We start from the raw sequence: 17,465 nt of genomic DNA, 5'->3' as shown, positions 1-17,465 counted from the left end.
GAGCGGTCCCGACTGAAATCGTATGACAGTATTCAGGAGCTGGCTCCTACAATGTTTGCTGACTCCTGCCTTTAGAAACTCATCTGGGCCTCAGTCTCCCCATCTGTGATTGAGAGGTTGGGCAAGACTGACGTTTTTCAACCAAGTTTGCACCTTAGAATAACTGACTCACTTTGCCGTACACCTGAAACACGACACTGTACATCAACTATACTTCAATATAAATGAATGAATGAATGAATGAATGATTCACTTGGGGGAGTTGGGGGAAATCTCAGGGCCTGAGCTGCACCCCAGGGGATCTCGTTCCATCCGGCTGGGCCCCCGTTCAAGGTGATCTCTGTGCAGCCAGGGCGAGATCCACTGGACTGGACAACAACAAAGGCCCTTCCAGCTTGCGGCTTCCAAGACGTGTACTTCTTGTGAAATAAACAGTATCTGCAGGCAGGAACAAACACTTGGAAACGATGCCTAAATAACTTCAACCTCAGCACTGAAGACTCACATTTGATTTATGCCATATTCCAAGTCTCCAACTTGAGGAGCTGAGAATCTACAGCCTTGCACAGATACACATGCAGAGCTATATACATATAAACAGTTCCTTCGGAAGACAGCTACCCCTGGAAGGTAGTCCTGAACGTGAACTGCCACAACTGGGAAATCTGGGGCATAGGAGATAATATCAAGTGCACCTAAATCACATTTGGGGAAGGGATTAAAGAATATTTAATAAGCCTTTGGAGGTTGAAATATTGCTGAAACAGCCTGGAGGACGGCATGGGCGGGCCCAGACTGCTCAAGACAGGGCGGGGGCCTGGGGTGGAGGGAGCCTGCTGTGCGCAGCCTTGCGGCGGCTGCCAGCCTGCCACTCAGGGCGTCCACAGATGGTGGGAGGGGATTCTGCAAGGGCTGAGCTTTCTAGTCTCAAAACAGATTTGGTTTTGGAGGTCACACAAACAAGTCAACGCCTCTGAGAGTGAAGCTGAGCTTTTTTCCCCTTTGCACTGCCGGCAAAGATGCTTTGGTTAATTACAGGTATCCCAGCCTTGGCACCACTGACATGTGGAGCCGCACGATTCTCTGCCACGGGGGCTTGTCTTGTGTATTCAGGATGTTGCGCGGCATCCCTGGCCTTGATCCACTAGATACCCCTCGCCCTTCAAGTTCTCATAATAAGGCAATTGTGTGCTGCTAAGTTTACCCGCTAAGGTCTTCATGATTTCTTATCATCCTGCCTCAAAGGGGAATTAAAGACAACTGTTCTGAGGCAGCAGGGAACAAACTAATATACATAAAAAACATGCATACTATATACATATATATATATATATATATATGTATACAGTATTATTTTATCCTGCCCCTTGTGAATGACAAATATTTCATCACCTCTGTCTGAACTAAAGTCTTTAAAAATCGAATGGTCTCTCTATAATACTTTCTCAAAAGAAATCACTGGGGAGCAATTTGTCGATTCAGAAATGAATGCAGAGACCTAAAAGGCAATATTTTTCTTGCTTATGTATTCAAAGTTCAAAAGAATGGCTGGTGGGCTACGATTTTCCTTTTTTACCTGATGGGCAAATTGTACTGCATTGTCTGATTAAATTATTACCGGCTGTTCCATTTGTTTCTACAAGTATTTACTACTGATAAAACACCTTGTAGGGCTTCCCTGGTGGCGCAGTGGTTGAGAGGCCGCCTGCCGATGCAGGGGACACGGGTTCGTGCCCCAGTCCGGGAAGATCCCACATGCCGCGGAGCGGCTGGGCCCGTGAGCCATGGCCGCTGAGCCTGCGCGTCCGGAGCCTGTGCTCCGCAACGGGAGAGGCCACGACGGTGAGAGGCCCGCGTACGCCCCACCCAAAAAAGAAAAAAAAAATTGGAGAACACCTTGTAGCTTCTAGAAATGCTCTAGTCACCGAAAAATGAATAATCAGATACCAAAGAACTATGAGATACAGGCGCTGAGCTTGAGAAATGAACAAATGGTTGGGGCAGGAAGGCTTGAACCCAGAAATGTTTATAAAATAATACGGAATGCAGTGTAATTCTGAAGGGGTAGTAAAGACAACATGGCATGTCTGAGATTAGAGAATTTCATGAAAAGCTAACCTAGAGTAGTCCTCGGTGAGCCTAGAGTTAGTCCTTTAAGAATCAACTGGGGAGGGGGAAGGGTAAGCTGGGACAAAGCGAGAGAGTGGCATGGACATATGTACACTACCAAACGTAAAACAGACAGCTAGCGGGAAGCAGCCGCATGGCACAGGGAGATCAGCTCGGTGCTTTGTGACCACCTAGAGGGCTGGGATAGGGAGGGTGGGAGGGAGGGAGACGCAAGAGGGAAGAGATATGGGAACATATGTATACGTATAACTGATTCACTTTGTTATACAGCAGAAACTAACACACCACTGTAAACCAATTATACTCCAATAAAGAGGTTAAAAACAAAAAAAGAATCAACTGGAGTTAGTAGAGGAAGAGGTAGAAGGCTTGAGGAGGAAGATTATCCACTTTGATTTATATCAACTTTACATTGTCTAACTTCTTAGAAGAATCTAGAATGTTTTTATAACTACAGAGAAGGCTTAAAATTTGCAAATAAGTTGGGGGATGGGGTAGAAGCCTTCAGGGGAGAAGAGCAATGGAGAGAGGAACTTTGGACTTCCCAAGGGTCAATCGTTACCGGGTTTAATCCTCAATCATACCTCTGTTGCACCGATGAACACCTAAGTCTTGGAGAAGTTAGTTGCGTTTTTTTTTTCCTTAACCTAAGTTCACACAAATTTAAAATGGCAAGGCCAGGGCACAAGGTGAAATCAGACTCCAAGCCTGTCTCAGACCTGCTGAATCAGAACCTGCATTTTAATAAGACCCCCAAGTATACTTCCTGTGTACATTTATACTTGAGACGTTCTGGTCTAAGAAACTAATTTAAACCTACAATTCTGACTGATAAGCAATCCTAGAGAGAGGAACGGATAACAGACCCCAAACCCTTTCATTGACTAACACGTGGTGACCATTTTCACTTGTGTACATGCTTTGCCAAAAATAACTAAATATGAATAAGAATTCATGTAGGTCTCTTAAGAGATTTGAAATGTCAAACTCATAGACCAAGATGCTAAATTTACATTTTTAACCACGGCAAATAAATCATCACATTTCGAGTGATGGAATGAATTCAGGGATCATCAGATATTCATTCATTCCTTCGTTTAAAACTAACGTATAGAGTAGCCAGTGAATATTGAATAATTCAGCATTACTGTAAGTAAATAAAAATTATTCCACGTGGATTTCCATATTTCATTTTTGTATTTTTACTCCATTATTTATATTAGAATGGAAAATAGATCGGCTTCAATCTAGTTACCACTTTAAAGGAAATTTCTCTTAGTCCAGGGAGCCCTTGTGTCAGAAGTTAAGGCAAAAGCACTTTGTCCCTCCATCACCCAAGCTCTTTTTCCTTCTCATTACTTTTTTGAAGTGTGGCATGTTTGGGCCATAGTTCTTTCTGCCTTAATCATAGGTGATGATTAGTTCGGGGCAGGATGGGGTCCCTCCTGGGTCTGAGCCCCCAAACTCGGATTTCTCTAACCATAGTTAATGCTATTTAATTTCCATGACCTCACGTTCCAAGTGATTAAGGAGGTTCGTATTTAACCAGCTTCCCCCACCCACTAGACACTGAGCTAGACACTTGGACCTATATTATCTCATTTAATCCTCCCAAGATCCCTAATGAGCAGGTATTATCATTCCCGTATTTTTGCAGGGGATACGTGGCTGTTCCAAGGATCAAATAATACTGATCAAACTGTCAATCTGGAGGTTTACAAATGCTAGTTATTCCTCTTGGTAATAGCTGGTTCTCAGTGTTGAATAAGCAAATACCCTTGAACCACATCTGAAAACAACTTCAAGCAGCATCTTGAAAGAGAATCTCCCCCCCCTTACCACCCCACAGCCCTGACCTACAGGACTGTTTTCTAGAGGTACAAAGGCAGCGTGATGGCCTTGCCTAATACGTTTCCAGATGAATTTCTAGAATAAAAGAGAAACTGGAACCACTTTATTTGACGAGCTGAACACTATAAATGGGTGAACACTCGTCGGCCGCGACCCTCCAGTGCTTTATTCAGCAATCCAGGGGCAAGAAAAGCACTTCCCTCCTGGGTGGAGTTTGTATGGGGACCTTGGGTCTCCTCGATATTCCAGAAGCGATGGGCCATACTGAGCATGAGTCGGAAAGCCTGCCCGTTTCACTCCTCTCAGCCTTAAATCTGACGCCACCAACGAAGAGCAGCTGAGCTCTGGACAGCCACATAAAGGGTCAAAGGACCGAGAAATAAACCTCTCTACCAGGCCAGGATGTTCATCCTAACACCTAAGTTTGTAAAAATTCCCTAACAGATAAAGCCAGCTCCCCAGCTGGCTTGGCCACACAACAGCTTTTCCTCCAGTGGCCTCTCACAGCGTCTTCCTAGAGATGGGTCCTTCCACAGTGGAAATGACATAAACTGCTCCCTTGCCTGGATATGCACCCGACCTATGAGCCCCGGTCAGGAAGGAAACGGAGACCTCTGAGGAAAGCACGTGAGAACGGCTAGCAGTTCAGCCCGTGATCAGCGGACCTTTAGTAAGAAAGGGTCTGGCCCAGATTTTTTCACGGACTGGAGTCCTCCTATGTTGCCCTGACTGCCACTGCAAAGGGATGCATGGTGCGAATGTCACTGTTGTCCTCTCTGAACACTGCTTTTCCTTGACATGTGTTTTCCCTTCGGCTTTTGGAATTAGGCAATTTCCAGAGAGCAACACGTAAGTCAGCAATTTTGGACAATAAGTCATATTAAAAACTATCTCATGGATTGAGTTTCATGGACTCTTCTCATAGCCCTTTTCTATACTCTTATCACAGTTAAAATTATGTCTAGACCATGAAAGCAATGACGTGTCTTTGTGACTCATTTCTGAATTCCCAGAGTTTATCCAGGGCTTATCTCATTAGCTAAACACAGATATCCTTTAGGTGAATAAATATGGGTCCTTTTCTTTTTATAAATTTATTTATTTATATTTATTTTTGTCTGTGTTGGGTCTTCGTTGCTGTGCACAGGTTTTCTATAGTTGTGGCGAGCGGGGGTCGCTCTTCACTGCCGTGCGCGGGCTTCTCATTGTGGTGGCTTCTCTTGTTGCGGAGCACGGGCTCTAGGCACGTGGGCTTCAGTAGTTGTAGCACGCGGGCTCAGTAGCTGTGGCTCACGGGCTCAGTAGCTGTGGCTCGCGGGCTCTAGAGCGCAGGCTCAGTAGTTGTGGCGCACAGGCTTAGTTGCTCGGCGGCATGTGGGATCTTCCGAGACCAGGGCTCGAACTCATGTCCCCTGCATTGGCAGGCGGATTCTTAACCACCGTGCCTTCAGGGAAGCTCCTCTTTTCTTTTCTTTTCTTTTTTCTTTTCTTCTCTCCTCTCCTCTCTCTCTCTCTTTCTTTCTTTCAAAGCAGGAACTGACAAAGCAGATGGGGAAGATCATTTATAAAGACACAAAGGGGGTAGAAGATTTTCAGCCTTTCCATATCGTTTCAGTAATAAGAACCCAATCTATCCCCATGGATAAAAGCTGTTATTTGCCTGACCGTTCTCCCCAGCAAGCGGTAAAGGAGATACGAGGGAGGAGGGAGACGATGACCGCGTTGCTCCATCCATTCTGTCGCAATGGTACAGAACACCCAGGGCCGCTACAGTGGAGGGGCCGAAGGCCTTCCCCTCCGTCTACAAGCTCCTTCGCTTCAGAGCTTTCCTCCTCCCCCAGCCCCATCCAATAGTGAAACCCCTCCTTCTTCCTATTCTAAGGGAGACAGCTGCTAACGCAGAGCCCAGGGCCGCCTTGCTCCATCCTTCGTTCACACACCCAAGGCAGTCTACAACAAAAAGCAAAGCTGGCCAACTGAGCTTGTGATTGGTCCAGGCTGCCCACCTGTCATGTCACCTATATTTGTCTCATCTGTCTTATCTGTATCGAAATGTGACAGTCATGGCATAAACCCGAATGCCAGCTTCTCTTTCCTCGGAAACAGCTGGAGTCCTCTGTCAACACCTGGGGTGCTGATTCCATCCAATAAAGCAGGAACATGAAAGACTAGCTCGTCCCCCTGGACTTCAAAATGCTGCCTGTTTTTAAAGTCATTTCTTTCAGTCCACCGCTCACTGCTTCTTAAAAGTCCATTTTACTACTTAGCTTGGTTTAAAAAGAAGGACAAATCAAAGTTTCCACCCAATTATAATTCCCCAGAGGGTTGTTCAAAATTTCCCATGTCAGCCAGAAACACAAATAGACCCTATAACCACTAAGTAATTTATGATACTGTCAGGAAATCCACGATTGGATTACACCAATGAAGCCTTTATTGTAACAGTAAATGCCCAGATATAATAATAACCTCATGCTCATGGAACGCTTACTATGTGCCAATCACAAGGCTAGGCACTTTACAAGCATTTTCTTTTTTGATGAGAAATGCAAAATGTATTCTCCTCTGTCAGCTTAAAAGCTATCCTCATGGGTAGGCAAAGTCCTTAAGTATCGTGCCCAAAAGTCTAAAACATAAAGTGAATTAAGTTTTAAGTGGATTTTGTAAGTGTATTGATAGTTTTATCAGATTTTTCCAGAATGTCACGTACTGAGAATATATCCAATCTTTAGCTACATTCACCTCCTCAGGCCACTTGTGTCCTCTTTATTATTTTACCCATCCAGTGTCCAAAAATTTGCCAGCCTTTCTAAGAAGAACCTAATTTATGAGTTGTCAGTGATAGAGAATGAAAGAGAATTCTGAATATCACAGCCTTAAAAAATGAAATATTTAGTTAATGTAAGTTCAGCAAATCCTGCTAGCTTTAACTCTGTAACTGGTCAAGACGAATTGTGCTCTTTCAAAACTTTTCAACTTAAATTCAAATACCATGCACAAATAGATACTCCTCACTTAACATTTACCCACTTTATATATTTAAATAAAATTAAGCAGTTAACTATATATTAAGACATTCAGGAAAAAAATTACGCTATGAGGGAAATCGGTGAGCCCATGGAAGCTTCAAGGACAATTCATTAGTTTCCACACGAGTATCTCCTTTCCTCTGAGGTGTCCCCAAGGTCATCCGGGGGCCCTCTGTGTGAACTCAGCTCCTGGCATGAGACCTGGCCCTTCAAGATAACCCAGTCTACGCTGGCTCAACTGGAGAAAATGTTGGCATGGAGATATCTTAAGGCAGCTTTTCTGGTGGCCCTAAAGGCAACATCCACCATCCATGATGGTGGCCTACAGCCCGGCCAGCTGTGTGTGTAAAGTCTCCAAACCTCAAAGGAAACCTCGGAAATGACGGAACCACTTGAAAGGCAGTGCGCTGTTAGCTGGAGAAGAAGTAGCCGAAGAGACACAGAACAACTGGGCGGCAGGGAACTGTGTTCTAGTCCTAGCTCAAAGTCCTCTGCCCAGGTGATGTGGGGTCACCCCTCTTACCACTGTCAGCCCCAATGTTGCATCTGGCTCTAAAGTATTCCTGAAGCCTGTGGTAGGCATTCAGAGGCTTGAACAGCAACCTCCTTATAAGTGCATCAAAAAGCCAGAAGAAATAAGGACACGTGGTCACCAGTATGTCGCTGCACTAGGGGAGCAGGAAAAGAATCACACTTATGTCTGGACCCAAGAGCCACTCATCAGTGACCACTCCTATTGATCCTGGGTCTTCAAGGACAAGATACTGACTCTTATCTATTTGCATGTTTCTGTTGAGTGTGGGAGGTTTTGACCTATGACACTACTTCACTTTGCATATTAAAAAAGAGACCACAAAACCTAAAGTAATGTGAACATCTTTTCCCCCTTCTGTTTCTTCTGTGGACACAATGACCCTAATCTTTCTGATATCCTCATTCGACCTTGCCTTCAGAAAACCTACATGACATCAGCCTCTCTCACAAAAACAAAACTCCTTCAGTGTTACGCTATAAAGAAGAGGAAAAATGCCCCAAACCCTTAACCTGGCACTCAAAGACTCAAACTCTTCCCCCAGCAAGACTCTTCCGACATCCTCCCTCCTGGCCGCTCCATCGGCAACCTGGGCTCTAGCCAGCATTGTCTAGAATCTCTAAGCTGTCTTGCGGATTCCTGCCAACAGGTCTCTGCTGGCCTCACTCCTGAGGAACGCCTTGCCCTTCTTCTTTGATGCATAATCCACCCATCTGTCAAGGCGGCTTAAAGCCCACCACCCTGAAGCACGGTTTCTTGTCTACTCAAACCCAGAGCTGGCTCTTCCTCCCCCGAATCCCGAAACACGCCTCTAACCCATCAATCCCGCACCTGTTCATCAACAAGCATTTATTCACTGTCACGCCCCCGCCCTTCGCCAGGTGCTTGAGACACAGAACTACAAAGCCCATGAAAGCAACAACGTGGACTCTTACCTCACACGCAAATAAGACAAGCACTGGTTAAAAAATAATTGGCCGGGCTTCCCTGGTGGCACAGTGGTTAAGAATCCGCCTGCCCATGCAGGGGACACGAGTTCGAGCCCTGGTCCTCGAAGATCCCGCATGCCGCGGAGCAACTAAGTCCGCGCGCCACAACGACTGAGCCCATGTGCCACAACTACTGAGCCCGCATGCCACAACTACTGAAGCCCACGTGCCTAGAGCCCGTGCTCTGCAACAAGAGAAGCCACAGCAGTGAGAAGCCTGCGCACCGCAACGAAGAGTAGCTCCCGCTCGCCACCACTAGAGAAAGCCCGCGCGCAGCAACAAAGACCCAACACAGCCAAAAAGAAATAAATAAAAATTAAGAAAGAAAAAAGAAAAAAAAATAATTGGCAGGTGGTCTGCCTCCAAATTCCACAGCTTAACCATCATGCCATTCTAACCCCCTGGTTTCTTACAGTATTTTTACGTAATAACATATTGCCAGGCGCGAGGCTGAGGGTTTACATGAAACATTTTATCTTGCTTTTCCATGATTCTACGCAAGTAAGTACATTATTAGCCCTGTTTTACAGAGGAACTTAAGCTAAGCAACAGGTTCAAAGACTACATTTGTTTCCACAGCCACGTGACTAAAAGGTACCTTGCATACTTGTCTGTGCATATCCCAGAACTCTCTGAGCTTCTCAAAAATGATTCCAATAACAATAAATCATCAGGCAATAAGACATTCCTATCCGCAGTTGAAGGAGGGAGAGGGGACTCCTCAGGGGGAATAGGCAGATGAGAAGGAGAGAGGAGAAAGATGGAGCCTTAAACTTACTGTTAAGAACATATCCCTAGAGATGTTTTCTTTTACTCCATATATCATAAATAGTTTTTGTACCCAACTAAGAAAATTAAAATATAGGTTTAACATATTTGACAAATATTTGGAAACTGTGTTTCATCACATGGGAAGTTTTAAAAAATATATTGCAGACTAAAGAAATGTTCCCATGAAATAAGTACAAGCAGAATCACAATTTGAAGGGGCCAGTTGGAACTGGTGAGACCTCATATAACCAAAACATTTTGGAAGACATGTGTCTGAAGTTCACATATCCCCAGTAGCATCGTGTGACAAAATGTCATAAGGTATATCTACATGTTAGATTAAAATCTAGCCTAGAATTATTGTGAACTAGTCTGAAAAAAGATACCTGGGTTTCACAAGGGATGTGGTAAGTGGCAAAAATAAAGAAGAATGACTGATACCAAACAATCTATGGTAAGTGGGAAAAATTAAAAAAGAATGATACCAAACAATCCACGGACATCTAGTAAATTCAACATTGTTTTCTAATAAACAGCTTGGCAATGGTAGGTGAAATGGCCCTTATTCCAGGAAGCCTTTCTCCATCTCTCAGGTCTGGGGTTGGTGTCGTCCCTGCTTTGGGCAGCGTGCCTCCTTCCACCACCACCAGAGGAAATGTTCACCCACCGGCACTCTCTGCTGAACTTTAAGCTCCGTGAAGGAGAGAGACCGTTTCTGTTCATATTGCCTTCATCTACGCAGCAGATATTAACTTACTTTTGCGTGACCTCTCAAAAAACCCCGTATGTCACGGCTTCCCTGGTGGCGCACTGGTTAAGAATCCGCCTGCCAATGCAGGGGACACGGGTTCAAGCCCTGGCCAGGGAAGGAAGATCCCACATGCCGCGGAGCAACTAAGCCCGTGGGCCACAACTACTGAGCCTGCGCTCTAGAGCCCGCGAGCCACAGCGACTGAGCCCACGTGCCACAACTACTGAAGCCCGCGCGCCTAGAGCCCGTGCTCCGCAACAAGAGAAGCCACCGCAGTGAGAAGCCCGCGCACCACAACGAAGAGCAGCCCCCGCTCGCTGCAACTAGAGAAAGCCCGCGCGCAGCAACGAAGACCCAACGCAGCCAAAAATAAATTAAAAAAATAAATAAAAACCCATATGTCAAATACGGGTAATGGGAGGATAAAGGAAATGGTAGGTATAATGGATCTATCAAGTGTCCATCGCATAGGAGCATAAAACAAAGGTGAGTCGTTCTACGAGTATTTGAGATCTAGTTTATCAAAATTCACACCATTAAATTTAAACCAGTGAAATGCAATACAGACCAAAATAATGATTCACATCCAGCTGGATAAAATATAATGTAATATCTGGCTGTGCTCTTATTTAGAAATTCTCCTATAGAATTCTTTATCGTGTTTACGGATGAGTATCTGCAACGTTATCAGGAATGGAATTTAAGTTTTCATGTAGCGTTAACAGCTGATCATCAGTGAAGCCGCTGACAAGTATCTATTGGGAATTCATTAGCTGCAAGACCCTGTGGTCAGTCTTAGGTGGGTGATGGCACAGTGAGAGCCAAAGGTCTCTGCCTAACTTAGGGTGCTTAGATTCTTGAGGGGGACATAGCGTGTGTTCAGCTGACTGGGTAACTAGGTATACACTGGAGTGATTGTTATGGGTTGGATTGTGGCCCCTAAAATTTCACATGTTGAAGTCCTAATCCCAAATACCTCAGAATGGAACCTTATTTAGGAATAAGGTCACTGCAGCTCTAATTGGCTGTGATGAGATCATACTGTAGTAAAGTGGGCCCTTAATCCAATATGACTGGTGTCCTTTTAAGAAGGGGAAATCTGCGGATTCCCTGGCGGTCCAGTGGTTAAGACTCTGCGCTTCCACTGCAGGGGGCCTGGGTTCCATCCCTGGTCGGGGAACTAAGATCCCGCATGCCTCGTGGCACGGCCAGGAAAAAAAAAAATTATGCCAAGAAGGGGAAATCTGAACACAAAGACAGGCACAGCGGGAGAATGCCATGTGAAGAGACACAGGGAGAAGACAGCCACCTACAACCCAAGGAGAGACGCCTGGAATCCACTCTTCCCTCACAGCCCTCAAAAGGAATCAACTCTGCTGACACCTTGATTTAGCACCTCTGGACCCCAGAACTGTAAGACAATACATTTCTTTTCTTTAGGCCACCTAGTTTGTGGTTCCTTGTTGTGGCAGTCGTGGCAAATTCATACGGTGACAAACACGAAATTCTCACAGATGAAGGTTTCTCAACCTGGGCACTACTGAGATTTGGGACCAGACAAGTCTAGGTGGGAGCGCCCATCCTGCACCCTGTAGGATGTAGCAGCATCCCTGGCCTCTATCCACATATGTATGCAACACACACACACACACACACACACACACACACACACACACACACACACACTTTCACTGGAACCTGCACTAAACCGGCTACTATTTTCAGAGAAGAAACAATCTATAGAAACTCTAAGGAAAAAGGAAAAAGTCTAGCTCAGTATCTACTTACAACTTCCCCAACGGCAAATAAAGTACAAGACTTTAAAAAATATAGACCCTTATGATCTATAAATGACGCTGAAGAGTGAAATCCCATGTCTTCACCTCCAGATGAGAAGGGCTACATAGGAAGGCTGAGATTTAATTGGAACCTTTATCAAACTATTATAAAATTACAATGGGATGATCCATTGAAAGGGTTTTTTTTTTTTTTTTTTACAAATAAACTCCCTAGGCCAACAGAAGGCCAATTAGAGTCAGAAAAGCAAAACAATGATTTGCAACTTCAGCTTCAGCTAACTTGAAGTCTGACTATGCTGAAATTGAAGGGCAAGGAAAGGTCAGTTTTTCTTGGTTTGTGTATTTTTATAGGTGTAACTAGAGGAAAGAAACAAGAGCTCCAACACTGTATGCTGGAACAGAGGAAAAGAAATTACTGCATCGTAATTCCTCGAAAACTCCGGAATGCGTTCTATTAAATTCTCTTACATGTTATGTGGTTCACAAATCAAACTTTTGATCCAAGTTTGGAGGACTGAGAGGCTTCTTCAAATTCAATCAAAATGATGTGAAAAGGTACACATTATGATATGCTCCATTTAGAGACTTACGCATTTGTCAGGAAGACTTTTCTCTTTTTATCTTAAAACAGAGTTCAGGAAATGCTGGTTTAGTTTTCTCTTTGCTTCAATATTTTAAGAGTACTTCCCAATGCATAGTTTCCGAAAGCATTAGATTCCTGATGCTATTTCAAATGATGTGAAAGATTTTGCTTGCATGAATTCTATCTACATGCTGGAATTTTTAAATGTTTTTTTCCCTTTGTGTCTAGAAAAAAAGGTGTAATGTACAAAAGTATATTCCAATCCTCTATATCAACACACGTACACTGAGAGTTCATGTGAGCAAAAAATGTCCCTCAAAGTTGAGTGTTATTGCAAGAAATAATTATTCTTCATAATCACTGCAGAATTCCCCCTCTTCAAACAATGGACTTTTACTAACAGAAGTAAAAAAAAAAACATTTTCAAACAGCAGACACCTGAATCCTTACATATTCAATTAACTAAAACAAATCTATCATGTTATCAATGAAAGCATCCTCAAATTCCTACATGCTTTGTGTTTCCACATCATCACAAATCCATTTCTGTACGAGATGCTAAAGCCTCAGGAAAATACATTAAAAGAACACATTTACCTGATGAACCTAGGGGCAGGACAGGAATAAAGACACAGACGTAGAGAATGGACTTGAGGACACGGGGAGGCGGAAGGGTAAGCTGGGACGGAGTGAGAGAGTGGCATGGACATATATATATACACTACCAGAGGTAAAATAGATAGCTAGTGGGAAGCAGCCGCATAGCACAGGGAGATCAGCTCGGTGCTCTGTGATCACCTAGAGGGGTGGGATAGGGACGGTGGGAGGGAGACGCAAGAGGGAGGGGATACGGGGATGTATGTATATGTATACCGGATTCACTTTGTTATACAGCAGAAACGAACACAACATTGTAAAGCAATTATACTCCAATAAAGACATTTTAAAAAATGGCTAATAAACCAAAAGAAAAAAAAACACATTTACTTTTTCAGATCAAAGTAATTGACAAAAATACCCTTTCTTGGTTTTGGTCCTTTCTGTATGCTATTACTTTCTTCAAAAATTCAGTGTTTATACTGTACATAGGTTTTGAAGTACCATAGGTACCCAAATGTCATCTATTCTGTGATTTTTAAAAATTCTAACCTAAGTGGCATGTTTTAGAACAAACAGCCTATGCTAGCACGTTATTTGTTTAAATGCTCATAAGCACATTTTGTGAAATGGCTGTAAATAAATACTTATAAACATATTTTGTTGAGCGGCTATAAGGGTGTTTTGGTGCACTGGGTGCTGTTTATATGCTTATATTTCTGTAATTAGAAGATAAAATCCACTAGATCATTAATTCTCAGGCCCTCCCGGTAACAGTATAAAATGACCGCTAACCCACTGGCTTGATTAGACAAGTGTGCGGGGCTCTTAACTGAAGAGTTTCATTTTCATCACAAAAAGGGCTAGGGCATTAAAAGTGTCTCCTCTTAAATCTGGAGATGTAGATAACTAAGAACTCCTCTGTGATGGTACACAAGTCATGAGAAGAACTCGAGGATCAGGTTTAAATATCAAGTCTGGGAGCTGCTGAATATGGAACCTCATTGTGGTGCTTTGACAAATGGTCATTAAAGGTAGTGTCAAGCCAAATGAAGGAACATTTTTTGAGTTAAAAAACCGATCTGGCAGCTTTACGTTTCGGAAAAGCAAAAACACCTAGGTCCTTGAAAACCAACTTACGGTTACCAAAGGGGAAAGGTGGTCATGGGGGGGTTGATAAATGAGGAGTTTGGGATTAACAGATACACACTACTATATATAAAATAGGTAACCAACAAGGACGTACTGTAGAGCACCAGGAACTCTACTCAACATTCTGTAATAACCTAAAAGGGAAAAGAATCCGAAAAAGAAAATATATAACTGGATCACTCTGCTGTACATCTGAAACTAACACAACATTGCAAATCAACCATACTTCAATTTTTAAAAAAAGGAAAAAAACCCACCTATGTTCAATCACCCTAAATATTCTGTCCCCCACCAAAAAAGGGTGGAGGGATCACCTTGGTTTCTAAAATTTGATAGCCACAGCAATCTCTGAAGAATTTGTTTTAGCAGCACAATTCACACACGCACTGCCTTTGCTATTAAGAACTCTGGAGGTGTGTTTTTGGCTACCTTCGTGCGCGACACTAGAAAACCAGGCAGCATCTGTCTTCCCTTGTCTGTATCACCTCGATCCTCTGGCTCAGCTTTCTAAAGATGGTTTTATACCAGTCACCTCACTTTGAGTGAGGCATGCTGCCCAAGTGATGCTTTTGTCCCCCAAGTGACGTTTGGAAGCAAGGATTCACTTCGGCATGCCAAACTCCCTCAGCATACCAAGAAATAGCCACCAAATCACAGATGTGGTCCATTCATCCCAGCATCCCCCAAATAAACTACGCGGTCCTGGTAAACACAAGCCCCCATCAGCGCCGAGGAGAAGTGATAGGAGCCATTTGTGAGACGTGGTGATGAGCCCTGAGCGGTAATACTTTTGATCATGTGATTCATTTTGTTTGCTCAACACAGTGTGTGTTTGTCCTGAGAGGAAGGACTTCAGTATATATTTACGCAAAGCTCTTAATTTATACTTCCTTTCCTTTTAATTGGCATCTTGTTACCTAAAATTAGCTGGTGAACGGAGCAGACAGAGCGTCTCATGATCAGAGCAAACTCTCTCGGCTGAGTTTGCAATAATTAGACCCAGCGTCGCCCGCAGATGAACAGACACCTGGAGGCCTGGCTTATTTCTTCCCTGGTGCCTTCTCTCCATATTTAGAGAGTGATTTTTTAAATCTGACGTATAGTCATATTAATTATCATTCCCTGAGGTGGAGTTTGGCTCCTAATTCATGTTAAAAGTGAAGTTCAAACATTCTTGCCTGTAACCTTATGGCATAAAAAGCCTCCACGCAAAGGAATTCTTTCGTGAAACCCGAGACGATCGGGACACTCTACTTCACCAATACGCTGGATATCATTTACGCAAGGAATAAAAGGTCACGTGTCCTCTAAAATCCCACATTTGCTATAGGCATTTCTCCTTCTATTCTTCTGTTTGGGCAGTAACTAGATACAGGTACGATGCAAGTGAAATGAGTTTTCCCTGATGAGTAAGGAAAGTAAACGCCCCCAAAATGCCCAAACCCAGATTTCATCTGCCATTCCTTCCCACGCGCGCACGCTCTCGTTCTCTCTCGCTCTCTCTCAACTGCGAGGATTGAAAATGATCCAGATTTTTCAGAATTCGCCCTCACCTTGACAACGCTAACATTACAAGCAGCAGTCAACTTTTACAAGACACCCTTATTGTGTAACACGGCTAGGCTGCCAAAAAGACGTGCTATAACGAATCAGATAACAAAGGCGAAGAGAAAACCTTCACCTGCCACGCAGCTAGCAGTGAATATACTTTTTCTTTCCATGACATTTGCTGGCAGAAAGGGGTTCAGCTTAAGGCGGATCGGACTAACCTTCAATTTGTCATAGCGCTCACTCAAAGCTGCCACCTGATGGTCTCGGTGCCGCCCGACCAGTTTACACAAGGCACAGATTAACTGGTCATCGGTCACGCAGTACATATTCACCTTCTCATCCTCGTGCTCCAGGCACATCAGCCCCCGAATGTGCGAGTCCGGGATGGGCTCAATCAGACGGTGGCCTGTAAAGGGCTTCTTGTTCGGGTGAGTGGCTTTCAGGCACTCGTCACAGTAGGACACTTCACAAGTGACACAGGTCTTCACGGCGTCTTGGGCAGGATCCTGGTCACAGAACTGGCAGAGGACTTTCTCGGCCGAAGTCATGCTGTTGGCGTCGAACGGCCGCTCCCGGCGGGTCTCGCTGGGGGAATTGGGCCCGCTCACCGAAGCTTTCTGGAACCTGTCGATGATGTTCTGCAGGGTGACGTTGCGCTTGAGCCCGTCTAGACCTCGCTGGCTGAGCGTGATGACATGTCGGCAGGTGGGGCACTGGAAGGCAGTGATGGACTCCACGGACTCGTTGGTGGCGCAGTGCGACACCAGGATGCGGTGGGCGCAGTTGAAGCAGAGGCTGTGTGCGCAGGGGAGCAGAAGAGGGTCCTCAAAGAGCTCCAGACAAATAGGGCAGGTCAGCTCCGACTCCAGTGTTTCCATCTTCAGGCAAAGCTCTCCTGGGTCATCAGCAAAATCCAAGGAAGCTGATCAGCTATCTGGAAACAGAACGTAAGATCTGATTAGGCACGAGGGGGTCAGCCGTGCGGGGCTGTCAGCTTTGAATACATCTCAGAATAATTCCCAACACAGGTCACGGAAGGGTAAATGTGTGTACATTCCAAATAATTCTCTCTCTATTCACTGGGGAAATGGGGGGTGTGGGGAAACACCCTAAGCCAGCAGACCAGCTAACATTTCCTCAAGGTTCCCGTCACTGAAAGCGGCATTTTTTTTTTTTTTTTTTTGCGATTTTGTTCTTTAAAGGTTCTCATTCCAAACTGGCAAGTTCTTGAAACTGTAATTTCCATATCTAATCACAATAATCTTACTGTAACATGGCCAAGTTTTCCTTGTGTTGAAAATGAAAATGTAGAAACATTAATTAATGAACTACGGAGTCTTTCGTAACTTTGAATTTATGAACTTACATGTTAAGTATATGTGTTTTAAGGGCCTCTACTCTGCCATGCGGAACCAGGCTTCAGAGAAGGAGAAAGGCACTTATTGTAGAAACGGGCATGAAATGTGTATGAAATCAAACGCGTGATTTCAGGGGTAATGCTAACGCTTCAGCAGGGAATGTCAGTTTCCAAAATACATTCCCGAGAAAAAACAGTGACTTTCACAAAGATGACTGTGATAAAGGTAACGTTTCTGGCATGCGTTTGTTACTCTTCTGAATAATTCTATTGTTTAATTCCAGCGGTGGGACGTGGGTGGGCAGAGGGAAGCAAAGAAAAATATCTGGGGGCCTTTTCAGCGGCTGCGGTGAGCTTGGGGACCAATGACTAA

At 44.3% G+C, this 17,465-nt stretch overlaps 1 protein-coding gene across 7 annotated transcripts in view; it reads right to left on the bottom strand.

Annotated features, from left to right (window-relative positions):
- Positions 1-17,465, bottom strand: part of MID1 (midline 1) — a 643,355-nt gene that overhangs the window by 111,460 nt on the left and 514,430 nt on the right. For 6 of the 7 annotated variants that reach the window (XM_022559856.3, XM_089904801.1, XM_089904802.1 and 3 more), the window contains one exon: positions 15,954-16,669. In XM_022559856.3, coding sequence (XP_022415564.1) covers positions 15,954-16,613 — 660 coding nt within the window. In that variant the 5' untranslated portion in view covers positions 16,614-16,669. The remainder of the gene's footprint in view (positions 1-15,953; positions 16,670-17,465) is intronic. The other variant, XM_022559859.3, reaches the window with a different exon arrangement.

This window comes from Delphinapterus leucas, chromosome X (genome assembly GCF_059928025.1).
Source record: "Delphinapterus leucas isolate spDelLeu-1000000601 "Yukka" chromosome X, BTC_Dleu_Yukka2, whole genome shotgun sequence".
In the NCBI taxonomy this organism is placed as follows: domain Eukaryota; kingdom Metazoa; phylum Chordata; class Mammalia; order Artiodactyla; family Monodontidae; genus Delphinapterus; species Delphinapterus leucas.
This window is presented reverse-complemented; position numbering and strand designations above follow the sequence as displayed.